Below are 14432 nucleotides of genomic sequence, written 5' to 3' on the forward strand. Positions count from 1 at the left end.
GTTAGCTAGCTCAGTGGTGCTAGGTGAGCTAGCAGTAGAGGCACGCTTCCTTCTGCACAGTTGGGTTAGCTTGCGGTGCTCGTAGCGCCAAAACTGAACATCAGTGTCTCTTTCCAGACACCATGACGGGATGTAGGGACTAGTTTCTTCTATTGAACTATACCTGCCAACCGTATCCATGCGCAGAAGGAAGTGTGCATCTACTGCTAGCTCACCTAGCACCACTGAGCTAGCTAACGTTACAGCTCCACTGAGGAGGACGCCATTGATGTTCACATCTCGTGCTGTCGTGAGCCTCTCCTCCATGAGTAGATGCACGTTTCCTTCTGTGTGGTGATGCAGTGAGCAGGTGTAGTTTGGAAGAAAGACAGATAGTTCCTACATGAAACTGCTCACAACAAGGCTTATCTTGAGTAACTAGGCAATGATATCTGGAAAGAGACATTGCTGTATTTTGCCACCTAGTTCCATTATATTCAAGAGAAGGCATCTCTATGACCGATATCTCCAACACTCTGCAACTCACATCAAAACAATCTAGACTGATAAACAGCACTACCTGTAAAGAAAACTATGTGTTTTTGATTTTGCGCTGAACTGTCCCTTTAAGTTGAATCAACAACTGATTACCCAAAATGAAAAATGTTACAGTTGGGTTAGTTTTCCACTGAAATTTTCTCAGTGTGTCATTTGAAGAACTAAATAATTAGGCTGCTACTGTTCTGACCTTACATGAAGCTGCCTCCACAGACCTTGTTAAAGAAAAGGAGTTTCAAGAAGGGTTTATTCACTACTAATTTATTGTGCTCAAACTGAATCACTCCCATAGGTTACTCACTGTCTGTAGGTTCATTGGCACCAAAATTTCATGTTTCTTTCAAGGAAATGTCTTTTTTTGAAATTAAAGTGTTAGACAAATGTTTGTATTGGATTTGGTTGGCAGATACTCTAAGAACGATCAGAACATCTCTCCTTCCATCTACGATCGTATAGTGTTAAAAATAAAGGTCAAAGATTCACATCTCAGTTCAACAACTAACGAAGCATCTACCCGCGATCAACACACGATCAACACTGTTTAATTTTTAAACTTTTATTCACTTAAATTCTCAAGTGTTAAAGCAAGAACAAAACATTTATAATGTCCTTTGGTGGGATTTTATTACACTTTATTAATACTGTATATGTAAACTGATATTCTTTGATGCCAGCACGTTGCCAATACAAAGGAAAATCAACTGCACAACTAAAAGTAATATTAACAAATAAAAATAAGTGAGTGAAAGAAATGGAACTCAAAAGAAAAAGGAAACCATAAACCATTGCTTCTGCGTTTGGATGTTTTAAATAGATACATTAAAGGTTGCCTTTTTTCAATCACAGTTCGGCAAAGATACAAAAGGACTACATGACTCTTTTTTTGTTTTGCTCTGTCGAGAAAAGAACTTGCAAATACACCAATGTTTTTCTATGCACCTCTCATCTGCTCGGGTGAAAACTATCCTTGGACCATGATCGTAGGGAGCGTGGCGGCTCTAAGATAGAAAAAGAATCAGACAGCTTTATTGGAGTATCTTTTTGCAAGAGGGGAAAGGAGGAGGGGAGAGGCTTCTTACACATGTGCATCACTAACATCGGACAAAAGAATCTTTCAACCAACAAGGGTTTACAGAGTAACGTTCACGAAAGCACAGGTCTGTGGCAGCATGGCGTCGGGGGTTTGGGATCGGAGGGAGGAAAGGGAGGGAGGATGAACAGGAGGGAGGATGAGAGAGAGCTCGAAGGAGAGACAGAAAGCTAGAGAGGGATCGACGTGGGCGAGGTTTTTGTGTCACAAAGTGGCAGTCCGGACAGATTTCCTTCTATCCACAATGCACTGACAGCAAAGAATGCTTCCTGTGTGTTCTCCTCTTTGTGTTTGTCGCTGTGTTGAAGTATAACGGTTATGATTCAGAGGCCAGTCAGTCAGCCATTCAGCGGGGACAGTTTCTTTGAGATTTCTTCGGCGTCTGTCCAGCCAACATTAACTCGCAGAAGCGTCCCGGGGGGATCGGCGGCCGCTGCCGGCTCGTTCGAGAGCTGATTGGTCGCAGCTGTTGTTGCCGTGGCAATAAGGGAGGAAGTGAACGAGTCTGTCATCTTCAGTTATCCCTTCTCAAAACTGGAAGGAGCTCAAGTACCTGGTATGGCTTAGAAGGGGAGGGGGTCTCATTGTTCTTTGCACATTTTACTCTTATTAGGCAAACGCTCTTTTTTTTAATAATATCTGGCATTTTTAGAAGTATATGTTTTTTCATTTCTATATATTCTTTGAAATTAAATGAAAAGTTTTTGCACTCTTTGTCTGGCACATTCCCTTTATTGTCAGCGCGAGTGTCCATTGAGTCTGGCGGCGGAGAAGCTCAGAACAGTACAGTCCAGAAAGCTCATGGTTGTTCTTGTTTAATGGTTTTTGATTATCTGAAAGGGGGAATGGGAAGGTTTAAGGTGGAGGCGACGGGGAGTGTATCACTCCCCCCAGGTCATGGGTCTCTTTAGAGCACGGCGGGCCAGCAGGAGGCCTCTCTCAGCAGTGCCGAGCCCAGCAGCAGCAGCAGCAGCAGCCTGGGGGATGATGGAGGCGTCAGGGGGGCCTGGCCCGAGTCTGGGCCCCCGCAGCCCCCCAGCTCTGACTCGCAGCGGGGCTTCTCGCACTGCAGGCCTGAGAAGTCTGAGGGACAGCTGCAGCGGAGGTTGTTGATACACACCCCGCCATTTTGGCAGCGCAGGAGCTCGTTGTCACACACCCGGGCTGCGGTGGGAGCAATGTAAAGACAGGAGAGAGGGGTGAGAATCAAACAGGCAAGAGGTTTCTGGGTGACACTTTACTTGAAGCAGAATGTGATGCATCAAAGCTTTATCATAACAGCGCCTGTTATAATATAAAATGTCAGATTATTAAATGATCTACTCAGGTGCCCCGTTACGACACCATGAAACTTCAGTGATCCCTGCAGGGAGAGGAGGAATTCTCTCATGTTTTGTTCTAACAAATCAAAAACTCACATTTTTTGTCTTCAAGTAAAGTGTTACCACATTTTATTCCATGTTGAATTTGGCTGAACTTTTACAATAACAGTTTGACATTTTGGAAAATAGACTGAGTTAATTTCTTCCCACAAGTTAGATGAGAGATCGATACCACTCTTATACGTGTATGATAAATATGAAGCTAGAGACAGCAGCCAGTTAGCTTAGCTCTTTTGTTTAATGCGTACAAAATCTTAAGTTACAAGACGCAATTTCGCTGTTTTATGAGGGTTTTTTGTGCCAGTAATTTCCTGGATTCTCTGCTGGTTGCTTGGTAACTTCTCCTAGCCGAGTAAAAATCACAAATGGGCACAAACCCCCCGTGAAATAGCATATTGTTGTTGTCTTCAGCTTCATATTTACTGTACAGATGTAAGAGTGCTATCAATATTCTCATTTTACTCTCTGCAAAAAGGCTAATTAGCAGATTTCCCATAATGTCGACCTATTGCTTCAACATTTCATAATGCAAAATACTGGAAAATACTTGCAAAACAATCCCTAATACATATAGTGGGTTACATGGATATAACATGTATAAAATTCTTTAAGGTAAACTCTGCAGTGCATGCATCCTAAATACATCAGGTTAAATTTGACACTATATATAACACCATAGAACTATAAGGTTAGTAATGTTGGTATAAATTTGTGGGTAAAAGAACACACGTTAAAGCCCCCATGTGTAGAATTAAAAAATTTCAACTTTTGGCGCCCCCCTGTGGAAGAATCCAATAATTACCTCTTTTGATTTTTACAATGAAAAACTTGCGTTGTCTCAAAATTTTTTAAGATGGCGTCACACCGAGTATTCTAATTAAACTGATTAAAGGTGATGACAAACCTATATTTACTTATATAAATATAATTTAACTTTCTAAAGATTGCAGATTTTTACCTCCATTTGAAAAAACATTTTCACATCCTCCTGTAATAATATGACATGCAATCAAACATTATTATACCTTTAAAAGTTACAAAAAAATGATCATGTTTTTGTAATGTAAACGTAATTATTCTGCCTGTAATGAGAGCAAATTCCCTTTTTATCGTTTCCATTTCTTCAGTACCAGAGCTGATTAAAGCCCCGTCCATCCAGTGATGTTTCTGCACAGAAATCCTCAAAGCTTGACAGGCTTTCCCCCGAACAGCACTGTCTTTAGACAAACTGAACGTCAGGTGAAAACTGGTGTATATTTAGAGCTGGGACACCGAGGCCACTCTATTCCCAGTGGAGGCAAGCTGTCAAGCAAGCTGGAGGCAAACAAAGCAGCGCCGTACAAACTAATAAACCAACAGAGACAAATAAACAGTGATAAACACAGGGGCCACTTCTGCCCATTTCAGTCCTTTATGGGAGTGGAAAACAATGTGGTGAGCAATCTATGAACTCTATGGGACGTAAATATCACAATAACAAATATCAGGCCTCTCTCCTAATACTCAGGATTGGATGCATGCTGTCTCCCAGGAATAGCCAAATAGGGCTTTTATGGGAGGCTTGTTAAGAAACATTGACTCCGTGAATCCTATTTGTACCACGTCTGTTTTGTAGGAGAAAAGGGAGCCACTGTTTGGCTCAGTAAGTTTTGCTTCAGGCCACAGCTCACCAATTACCATGCACAACTAGATCCAAATAAGACACCTGAACTCTATCTTAGTCCTTTTTTTCTCCAACTGACATATCAATTTCATGACCAATTCAACCACTCAGCAGCGACTGAAGTAATGAGTCAATTTATAAAACTGCAACCACTGTTTGTTTCCCTGGAAAGCCACTGCTCACTTGGCTTTCTCCTCATGATCAGACAGCTGAACTTGGTCATAAAAAACTCTCCTTCAAGATGACAAGGAAGAGCAATGTATTAATTAAAGAATCATGTTTTTCCCCGAGAGGCCTTGATATGATCAGAACACGAGAGAGTCTACTTTAATTAGACAATGACCTTTCATCTTATCCATCTTATCCTTCTTTGCTTTCATGATAAAATACTAACAGGCTGTGTATTTGTAAAGGTATTCAAAGTGGTTTGTGTCATGTCTGTGCTCTACATGCATCATAAAAAACTTAAAATGATGTGCTAGACATAACTGCTTCAGCACACCTTTTCAAAGTAAAACCATCCCAAGGTCATCCATGTGCAACAGGCTACATCATGAGGGACCTGGGAGCTATGATGAGACGAAGCTAGTCTGAAAAGAGGTTTGAAATGATGGCAATTTTACAGCCTTTCACTGCACCTAAAGGAGATGTGACACAAAACAAGCTTTGTGGCGACAGCATGTTATTTGAATTGCACTATATTTGATTCTCACTGTACTTAGGACGGCATTTCCTACTTGGAAGACGATGCAACGCTGACTTGCTTACAGAGGTACCACAAGAGCTTGAAGAGCAGCTTGGTTGAACTGTGTACTTTTTATCTGAAATCTACTTTCATTAGTCTTTAACAACTAAATTCACCTAATGCTAGGTTGAGCTGGCAGCCAACAAGGAAACTATAAAAGAAGAATGGGTCACTGTGTAGCACGTAAATGCACTTTGGTGCCAATCTCTCTTTTTTCCTAACAGCAGGTAGTGTTGTACATGTATTTGATTATCAATATCTAATTAACCGTAGAACTGTTAATGAAATAAAAATATTCAGAAGGGCTTAAATTTAGTCAGCTCTCTAGATAACGTTTCCTGTTATTGTCAGGAGGGTTGGGCACCAAACTTTTAGGGTTCCAATTACAAGTAGTACAGTACAGATGAGTACAAAGCGCCCCACAGCCTTGAACCTTGGAGCTCTGAGGCCGGTAAATGAGCTCTGTGGAGCCACAGGGTTCAACTTTGGACAGGAGGCGGAAGCGCCCCAAATCTGAGGCCAACAAGGAAGATTCGCGGCTGCAATACTTTCGGCATCTGTTTTCTTCCATATTATTTCAAATGTGAACAGCACCCACCAGGTGCTAACTTTAGGGTAAATGGTTAGAATGTGAATCGCCTAGTTCACCAAGACCTTGTCTCCTTGGTGCCAAATTTAAATAAAATTGTATTTAGAATATTGAAAAGTTGCCCTATAACCTGTGCTCGGATGATTCTAAGGTGTGGAAGGAGCCTCAAACTCCTACAGTGAAAATGTGGATAGTTCAAATGATGGAAACTGTGAGAAATGCATCAAAGAGAAAGAGAATGTATCAGGTGTGCTGACATACTTTTTTGGCAGAAATGGGATGTGTTCGAGCCGTGGTATTTGTTCTGGGACCTAGTTTATAAAACTCCATTTCTCACTCACCAGTACTTGTTACGTTGTTCGTCAATGAACTTAGTTAGTATTTGCACTTTGTTTAACTAATGTTAGCCAGCAATATCTTTAATGAAACATCCTACATTTACTTGGAGATAAAAACTGTTAACGCTAGTAAGAAATAATCTTTTGGCTTCAAGCTAATGTGTTGGTAAGTAAAAATAATTGTCACAGCCTGTCTAGCTTAATTGATGTTACGATTTATGTGTGTGGTACAGGCCACCAGGAACTGTGTTGGGCTTTGAAGCCAATTTTCGTAGTGGCCAAACAGTGGATAATACATCCGCTGTGTGATGCCATGTGGCCCAAAAAGTCTTGGTCCTTCAGACCTACATGGCAAAAGAATCTATCAGAATTTAACCCATTCAGTCTGATAACATTTGGAAAGTCTAGAAGAGGCGCACAATTCTAACAGTTCATCCCCATTCAAGTTACCACAGTGCTAATCCAGAAAGTAGCCGGCTTGGCCAGCAGAGGTCTAATCCCCCTGCTCTGTGGGCCACACAGTGTGGCAGCAGTGCTGATCGTGCGGGTAATTTATACGCTTCCCCGCCTCTAACTTTGTATCCAGTTCTCTTTCCTCCAGTTCAACTATCAATATGGGCTAGATGACTAGTACGGATGTAAATTACTAATGCCAACTGAAAGAAATTGTAGCACACGGTCAAGTCCTAGCTTGGCTTCAGGGTCTGAAAGGCCATAACATTGCGAAGATTTAGATAGTAAACATCATGTAATGTCTTTTTTTTTTAATTTAGTGGAAGCATTTTTCAGTCAGAGGTAAAACACCACAGATATGAAGGATTATAGTGGGACCTGCCATGCCTGCCCCATTAACGTCAATAGAAGTGGCACCAGTGCTATATTCAAACGTGTCACCATGATGTAATGACCCTTTCTTCTTTTATAGTTTTCTTGGTGATCAGAAAACAATGTAAATACAAATGAATTCAGTTGAGTCAGCTTAGCAATAAATGTGGAATAGCTGACTGCTAATAGCTATCTTCAGCACACGGATTCTCTCCTCAGGTTGCATTTAGCCTCAATTCGGAACTGGTTCACTGTCTTCCAGAAAGTAGGCTAAGCCCAAAAACAGCAACATATGAAGTGGACAAAATGGCTTATTTCTTTTAGAAGTGGAAACGCAGAGAGATAGTTTTAAGGCATGGGTCCTTCAGAAATGAAAATGTTTTCTAAGGACTTTCAATGAGGGGAAGTTGCCCCTTGTCTGCTTTCACTGCTGCGTATTATGTTTACATGTACATATTGAGTGTGATTTTTTATTTTTAAGGTAAACTACTACTTTAAATATTAATTATGCATGATGCTCAACACTGCATGGCACGTTCAGCTGACTTCAAAGTAAAGTTCGGGTAATGGCTGACCCCTGCAGGCAAAGCATTTCATTGGCTGCCAATTAAGCGATGCTAAAGTCCAAAATCAAACACAGATATTGATTTTTTAAAAACAACATCAGTGGCAAGTTTGTCTAAGATGTATGACAGGGTCAATGAGATTAAAGATACTCAGGCACAGAGAGAACCAGCGTAGGGCATCATGTTATTAATACACTACAGATGGGTATCCTAAGGATGAGTGAAGAGTTGTGTCGAATGCCTGAAAAGTCAGCTGGTGTCGGATGAATTCTTTTGAGAGCTCTGCACCTTTATCTCTCTTCAATCTCTCACATTAACCATTTCTCGGCATGTAAACAGAACCAGCACAGGCAGTAAATGATAAGATTTGTAGCGTTTGCTTTTGATATGAGTGATAATATTTAGAGAGGGGACCGGTGAACTAGGTGTGCCTGTTGGGGACTGTGATGTGTTTGACGAGAGATTTGAGTTTTAATTGCATTCTTCAGTCTGCATGCAGATTGAGTCTTGTCCATGCACATAAATACTGCAGCAGCGAGGGAAGTAATGGGAGGTCAAGACTGGAAAGTTCTCAAACTATTTCAGTCGAGAAATAACTCCAGCATCAGTAGCTTCTTGGGCAGGCATTATTTCAGGGGTTTCCCATTTTCAGCTTTGTGTAGAAAACATTTCATGCAGCCAATGTTAAAACAGTGATGTGTATTTTACTATTTGGACACACTTGTTAAAGTTATTTTTCTAATTCCCGTGAAAAACGGGCTTTTTAAGTTATTGCCAGAGCAGTACAGGATTTATTTCGCTACTAAAACATCAACAACAATACACGGAGAAATCCATAGCAGAGGCAGAAATACTCATTTTCTCTGCTGCGGTTTCAGCAGACCAGAAAGCAATGCAGTCAGAGCTTTCATATTTGCAGATTGTCAGAATAGCAGAGTGTAAAACCCTGTGCAGTCTTCACCACAGCTGAATATTACACTACACCACTGTTATTACCATCACACCAACACAACACAGGGAACACCCTTATATCTCTGAGAGGTAGTGTGGGAAATGTAGTAAAACATGCTTAAATTGAGAAACACGAGCACACTAAATTCTAATTAATTCACAAAAGCATACATGTCTTTCGTGTAAATAAAACGCTCCCAGGTTGGATTTCTAAATTTGCAGTAGACCTCCACAGTCTCGTTATAGGAAGAGGGAAAAGTCTGAGGCGTGGAAGTTAGTAGAAGAACATACAAATACTTCACACAATAATGTTTGTTTGATTTTCTAATCACTGCTTCATTGCTAATCTGACAAATAAAACCACTGATCCATGCTGTGCTCCGTCTCGCTGTATGTGACTTCCCATCTGCTTGACTCGGCCGTTCACAGAAACATTTTTTCTTCTCGCTTTCTTTTTTTTACTTTCCTTGTTACTTGTGAACATTTAATTACTGGCGTTGTACACCACAGCTTTTTCTTCTTACACTGAGTAGTGAGTTTGTAGGTTCACCATACCAACCCATACCTTCCCCTCTACACTGTGTATGTGTGTACAAACGTTTGTGTGCTGACAGTGTGTAGTCACACTACACACGCTGAATATATTAGTCAGAAACAGTGCATTTCAATGAACATCCACCTGTGTGAGGAACTGCTAAAATAACAGATTATTCATCTTACACTGAATTTCAATCATAATGAACCCTCAATGCACTCCTATTTACTTAAGCACTGGTATATACTGTACTGGAAGCTGCATCCCATGGTGCACTGTGGTCTACTGTGCCTGCTGTCAGAGCAGAAAACTCTGATCTCTTTGCCTCTTTGATGATGAATTTCTCCTTGTACTGTTGAACACCAAAAGCAAACAGCAGTTCCTAAAAAGCCTTTGTTCTGTAATTTTGAGGGACTGACATCACAACCTGTCATTTACCATTATAGATCCATAGCTGTCGAACATGATATTGATTATATATGATGTTGTATAGTATTTTTAACATAGAGAAATGTTGCAGCTAAATCATGGAAGGCCTTCTTTTTTTAATATTCACACGAAAATCTGTTGCAGGTACAGTGTCCATTTTAGGACATCCTCAGGTGTCAGAGTTTGGTGTCAGATCTTAGATGAAAAAGCATTAGGTTTCAGGAAAACCTCTGTCAGACTGAAGATGAAACAGTCTCAGAAAAAAGGTCTCAGGCGAAACAGCCCCAGACGAAACGGCCTCAGAAAAAAAGGTCTTGGACGAAACGGTGTCAGACAAAACCGCCTCAGAAAAAAAGGTCTCAGACGAAGTGACCTCAGAAAAAAAGGTCTCAGATGAAACGGCCTCAGAAAAAAATGGTCTAAGACGATACGGTCTCAGACAAAACGGCCTCAGAAAAAAAGGTCTCAGAGGAAGAGGCCTAAGAAAAAAAAGGTCTTAGCTGAAACAACCTCAGAAAAAAGGTCTCATACGAAACGGCCTCAGAAGAAACGACTTTAGAGAAAAAAAAAAAAAGGTCTCAGAAGAAACAACCTCAGAATAACAGGTCTCAGACGAAGCCGTTTCAGAAAAAAAAAAGGTCTCAGACGAAAAAGCCACAGAAAAAAATGGTCTAAGACAAAACGGTCTCAGACAAAACAGCCTCAGAAAAAAAAGGTCTCAGAAAAAAAAGGTCTCAGAGGAAGAGGCCTAAGAAAAAAAAGGTCTTAGCTGAAACAACCTCAGAAAAAAGGTCTCATACGAAACGGCCTCAGAAGAAATGGTCTCAGATGAAACAGCCTCAGGAAAAAAAAAAGATCTCCGATGAAAAGGCCTCAGACAAAATGGCCTAAAAAATAAGGTCTTACACAAAATGGCCTCAGAAAAAAAACGGCCTCAGACGGAATGGCCTCAAAAAGATTAGTCTCATAAAAATGGCTTATTTATTTATTTATTGATCTATAAGCAAGGAATACATGATATGTTATCAAGATACAACAGTGTTAGAAGGGAAAACAATGACATCAAGTTGCAACCTCAACAATCCTGGCAGGCGGCTGGCAGCAAGGAAACACGACAGTAGTTTTAGGCATTCTTTTTCTTTTCTCTTTGATACTTCTGCCGCCGTCATGTACATATATTAATTCATGGTTAGATTTGTAAATATGGATTATGATCAAATGTAGCAGGGGACCTAATTTCATTTTAGATTTTTAAAATGGTGACTGGCTGATACTATTGTGTGTAGCTAACACTGGCTAGCTTCAAAAAAAAAAAAATGTGTTAAATTGGTGAGTAACTGATTCATATATATTTCAGGAAATAGACAAAGTGAAGAAGTATGAGGAGCTTATAAAAGACCTCGATAATGGTAACAACTGTTTTATTCTGGTTTTTGCTAACGCTAGCATGTTTGTGCTGACGTTAACTGCTACACAGTGCTGACAGAATTGGGCTCCCATTTTGTATTGCTTATTCAGCAGCCCTATCTAATTTACTGTACTGTTCACATACATTTAAATATGTAAGCGCACTTTTGCTGTTGCATTACTAGTTGAGCAAGAGTGGTAATTTTCGAGTTTACAGGCTGGTCTGACACCTTTGTTTCTGAGGCTGTTTCGTCTGAGACCTTTTTTCTGTGGTTGTTTCATCTGAAGTCTGACAGAGGTTTTCCTGAAACCTGATGCTTTTTCATCTAAGGTCTAACACCAACCTCTGATACCTAAGGATGTCCTACAATGGACACTGTATGCAGATTTATATCAATGTACCAAAAAAGATATTACCATTTTTTTTTTTTTTTTTGGCCAAGTGGTTCCTCTTCTTCACATTGTTGCTATACTTAAATATAAAAATAGTTTTCCTTCTATTGAAGCTTTCCTTGCTTGAATAATTCAATACAAAATAGGTAAAGCCATCATTATCTTTTCTCAAAGTTTATGTTTTGCATTTACGCTGCTTTGCCTGAGTTTTCATATACCTTGTCCCATTCACATACCTCTGACTGGATCAGAAAATGTTTCAGGCTTCGTGCTTTGTTGAATACGTCAGAGGAAGCAGACAAAACTTTTCACTAATTGCTGACATTCTTCATGATAATATTACACTGGCTATCACCTTACATCCACAGGAAGAAATAGAGGCTGCCAGTAGAAACTAATCCCTCAAAATCATGTCACCTAACAATGTTGAGGTGCCTTATTTAGGACGCCTTTGTTAGCTGGGACATAGATTAATGTTGAGCTACAGGAGGAAGGCAAATAGATGTCATCACCTTGTGACAAATGTCTATAAATCTGAAGTAACTTAATCACAGCTGCAAACAGTGACACAAAGACGGGTCATGGTTGGTCAAATGCTGATTAGCAGCAATTATCAGCTGGTCTGACAATAAGTTATGAGTTTTGTGACCAAAGAGGCTGAATCATTGCTCTCAAACTAAAAGTACATATGCAGCATAAACTGTGTTTGTTGGTTTTGTGTCTCAAAGTTCTTTCTTTAACTGTCAAAGAGTTAAAAATCCTTCCTCGTGAGGTGTGGACTTTATTACGGCTTCCTGCTGTAGGTTTGTCACCGAAGTTTGACTTGGAAAAAACAATGAAAAATTGGTGACATTTGAAAACAAATGACTGCACAGGGCATGCATTGTAAAATGGCCGGGGGAAATATAAACGGTAGACAGTAATAAATGGGCTGGAACTCAAAATGACCTGCGTTCTCCTTTGGAAAATGTTAGTGTTGGATGACATTGTCCTGTTGTGGATGGGCGAGGGGGTGATGGCTACTCAAACAGATCACAGGCAGCCTGTCAAGCAGTCAATATTGACTCAGCTGTTGTTTTGTTGGTGTGCGACATGGCTGGATAACTGAGTTACCGAGCAGCATGCGTCCTGCCATGCCATTGCCTTTTCTCTATTGAGCCATATAAGACACCTGCTGGTATTACATTGTTACATTGCAGCCGCAGCAAGTGTGAAATGCAGGTTCAGTTAGTGAATCAAATGACTTAGTATATTGGGTTAGCTCATGTTATGGGTTAGGTCTGTATTTGTCAAGACAGCAAACCCTGCGCATGTGCAGCACATTCTTCCAGCCAAAGCTCAGGAATCACACAGAGAGAGGAGATAGCAGAGAGAGATAGCAGAGAGAGACAGAGCTGAGGGAGAGAACAGTCGGGAGCTGCTTGGGGAGGTTTGTGGTTCTACTTACATTTGCAGCCATCGTCCCACAAATAGCCGGGTAGACACTGCTGACACTTAGGCCCTGTAGTGCCCTCCTTACATATACAAAATCCTGTGCCATTACAGCGATCACTGACTGAGCCAAAGGGATTACAATTACACTCTGGAAAAACAAGACACACACATACACACAGGCTGGAAACAGGGTGGTGCTTTGACTTCCCGGCACACGTCTAGGATTTTCACAGCGCGGACCACATTCCTCGAGCTCAATTATAAGCTCAACTATAACAACAACAAGACGCTTGATTATTTATAACTGGTAAAAATAGATTTAAAGACTCATACAGGAAAAAATGCTACCATTTCAACTGTAATGGAGACAGAATGAGAAAAGAATGATTCAGGGATGCATGAACAATTTGTATTCATCACAGCATATTTGTAATTATTGTAGAAATTATTTTACTGTTACATGGCTGTACAATATGCAATGAGCAAATATGCAAAGCATTATCAGTAGCTTTGATTTAAGATGAAGAAAGTGGGCTAATCTGCACATGCTTTACTAAAATCTGATTCATTCATACAGGTACAGAGAGGAGAAGATGGAAAAAGGAGACGGAAAGTTTGATGAGCAGGTTTCAGATGGGTAATGGAAAGAAACAAAGACAAAGAGTGAATGTTAAAGTTTTAGAGGAATGAGAGAAAAGCACATTGAAATGGGCATTGTTGTAATATGTTCTTTAATTCTCTCTATTTTCAAAGGGATGTAAATATTGTCAAAGAATTTCGCATAATCCTAAAACGCCTCCTTCTCATTAACAGAAAAAGTACTCATTAGCCTCAATTAGATTTGGAATATCCTTAAAAAAAACCCTCCTCTGAACAAAACAACCTGTCAAATCTCTGGTGTCCTACGCTCAACTGACCTTCCGGCTTTCCGCAGCGACTGGAGCACTCTGCAGTCAAAGTGACACCTATTTTGACAGTCTCTGACCATCACATTGCACCTTCTGTGGCTGTGCTGGCTGCACGTGGCTGCACCCGAGTGACATCCGAGGGTCAGGAAAAAGGAGAGAGGTGACGGCAAGTGACAAACGGGGGGGTCAGCGAGAGAGAGGCAGGGTGACGGCGACTTTGGCATAAGGTAACGCCTCGGTGACTCTTAACGCCTTGTGACGGGATTCAGCTGCTACTCTTGAGGCCATTTCATGTATATGACATATGCACTTGCGTGGCACCTCTGACTGGCGGTGTGACTTCCCTGCGACATTTCTCTCAGAACTCTTGTTGCTTGTCAGACTCCCCCCTCAGGACTCACAAACGCACCTGGCACTGAGCGCTGAGAACTCACACTCCACATACTAGCTAAAGAATCCAATAGGGAACCAGTCTATTGCCTTAGGAGCTATGTGAAATGCAATTTTCACACATTTTTTACAAGAAAAACAGATGATGCAGTGTATGAATGTCTGCATAAAGGTCATGGACAAAATAACAGAAACACCAGATGAAAATGGCCTTTTAACTTTGACATCATGACACCGTCTTCACAGGCCA

General features: G+C 40.7%; 1 protein-coding gene across 12 annotated transcripts in view; it reads right to left on the reverse strand.

Annotated features, from left to right (window-relative positions):
• Window positions 1-1153: 1153 nt before the first annotated feature.
• The window catches only part of ntng1a (netrin g1a), a 140600-nt gene continuing 127321 nt past the window's right edge, over window positions 1154-14432 (reverse strand). For 6 of the 12 annotated variants that reach the window (XM_049565274.1, XM_049565279.1, XM_049565273.1 and 3 more), the window contains 2 exons: window positions 12898-13032; window positions 1154-2791 (listed from right to left, as the gene is read on the reverse strand). In XM_049565274.1, coding sequence (XP_049421231.1) covers window positions 2535-2791; window positions 12898-13032 — 392 coding nt within the window. In that variant the 3' untranslated portion in view covers window positions 1154-2534. The remainder of the gene's footprint in view (window positions 2792-12897; window positions 13033-14432) is intronic. The other 6 variants (XM_049565284.1, XM_049565283.1, XM_049565282.1 and 3 more) reach the window with 2 other exon arrangements.

Source organism: Epinephelus fuscoguttatus, linkage group LG21 (assembly GCF_011397635.1).
Source record: "Epinephelus fuscoguttatus linkage group LG21, E.fuscoguttatus.final_Chr_v1".
NCBI classification, from domain to species: domain Eukaryota; kingdom Metazoa; phylum Chordata; class Actinopteri; order Perciformes; family Serranidae; genus Epinephelus; species Epinephelus fuscoguttatus.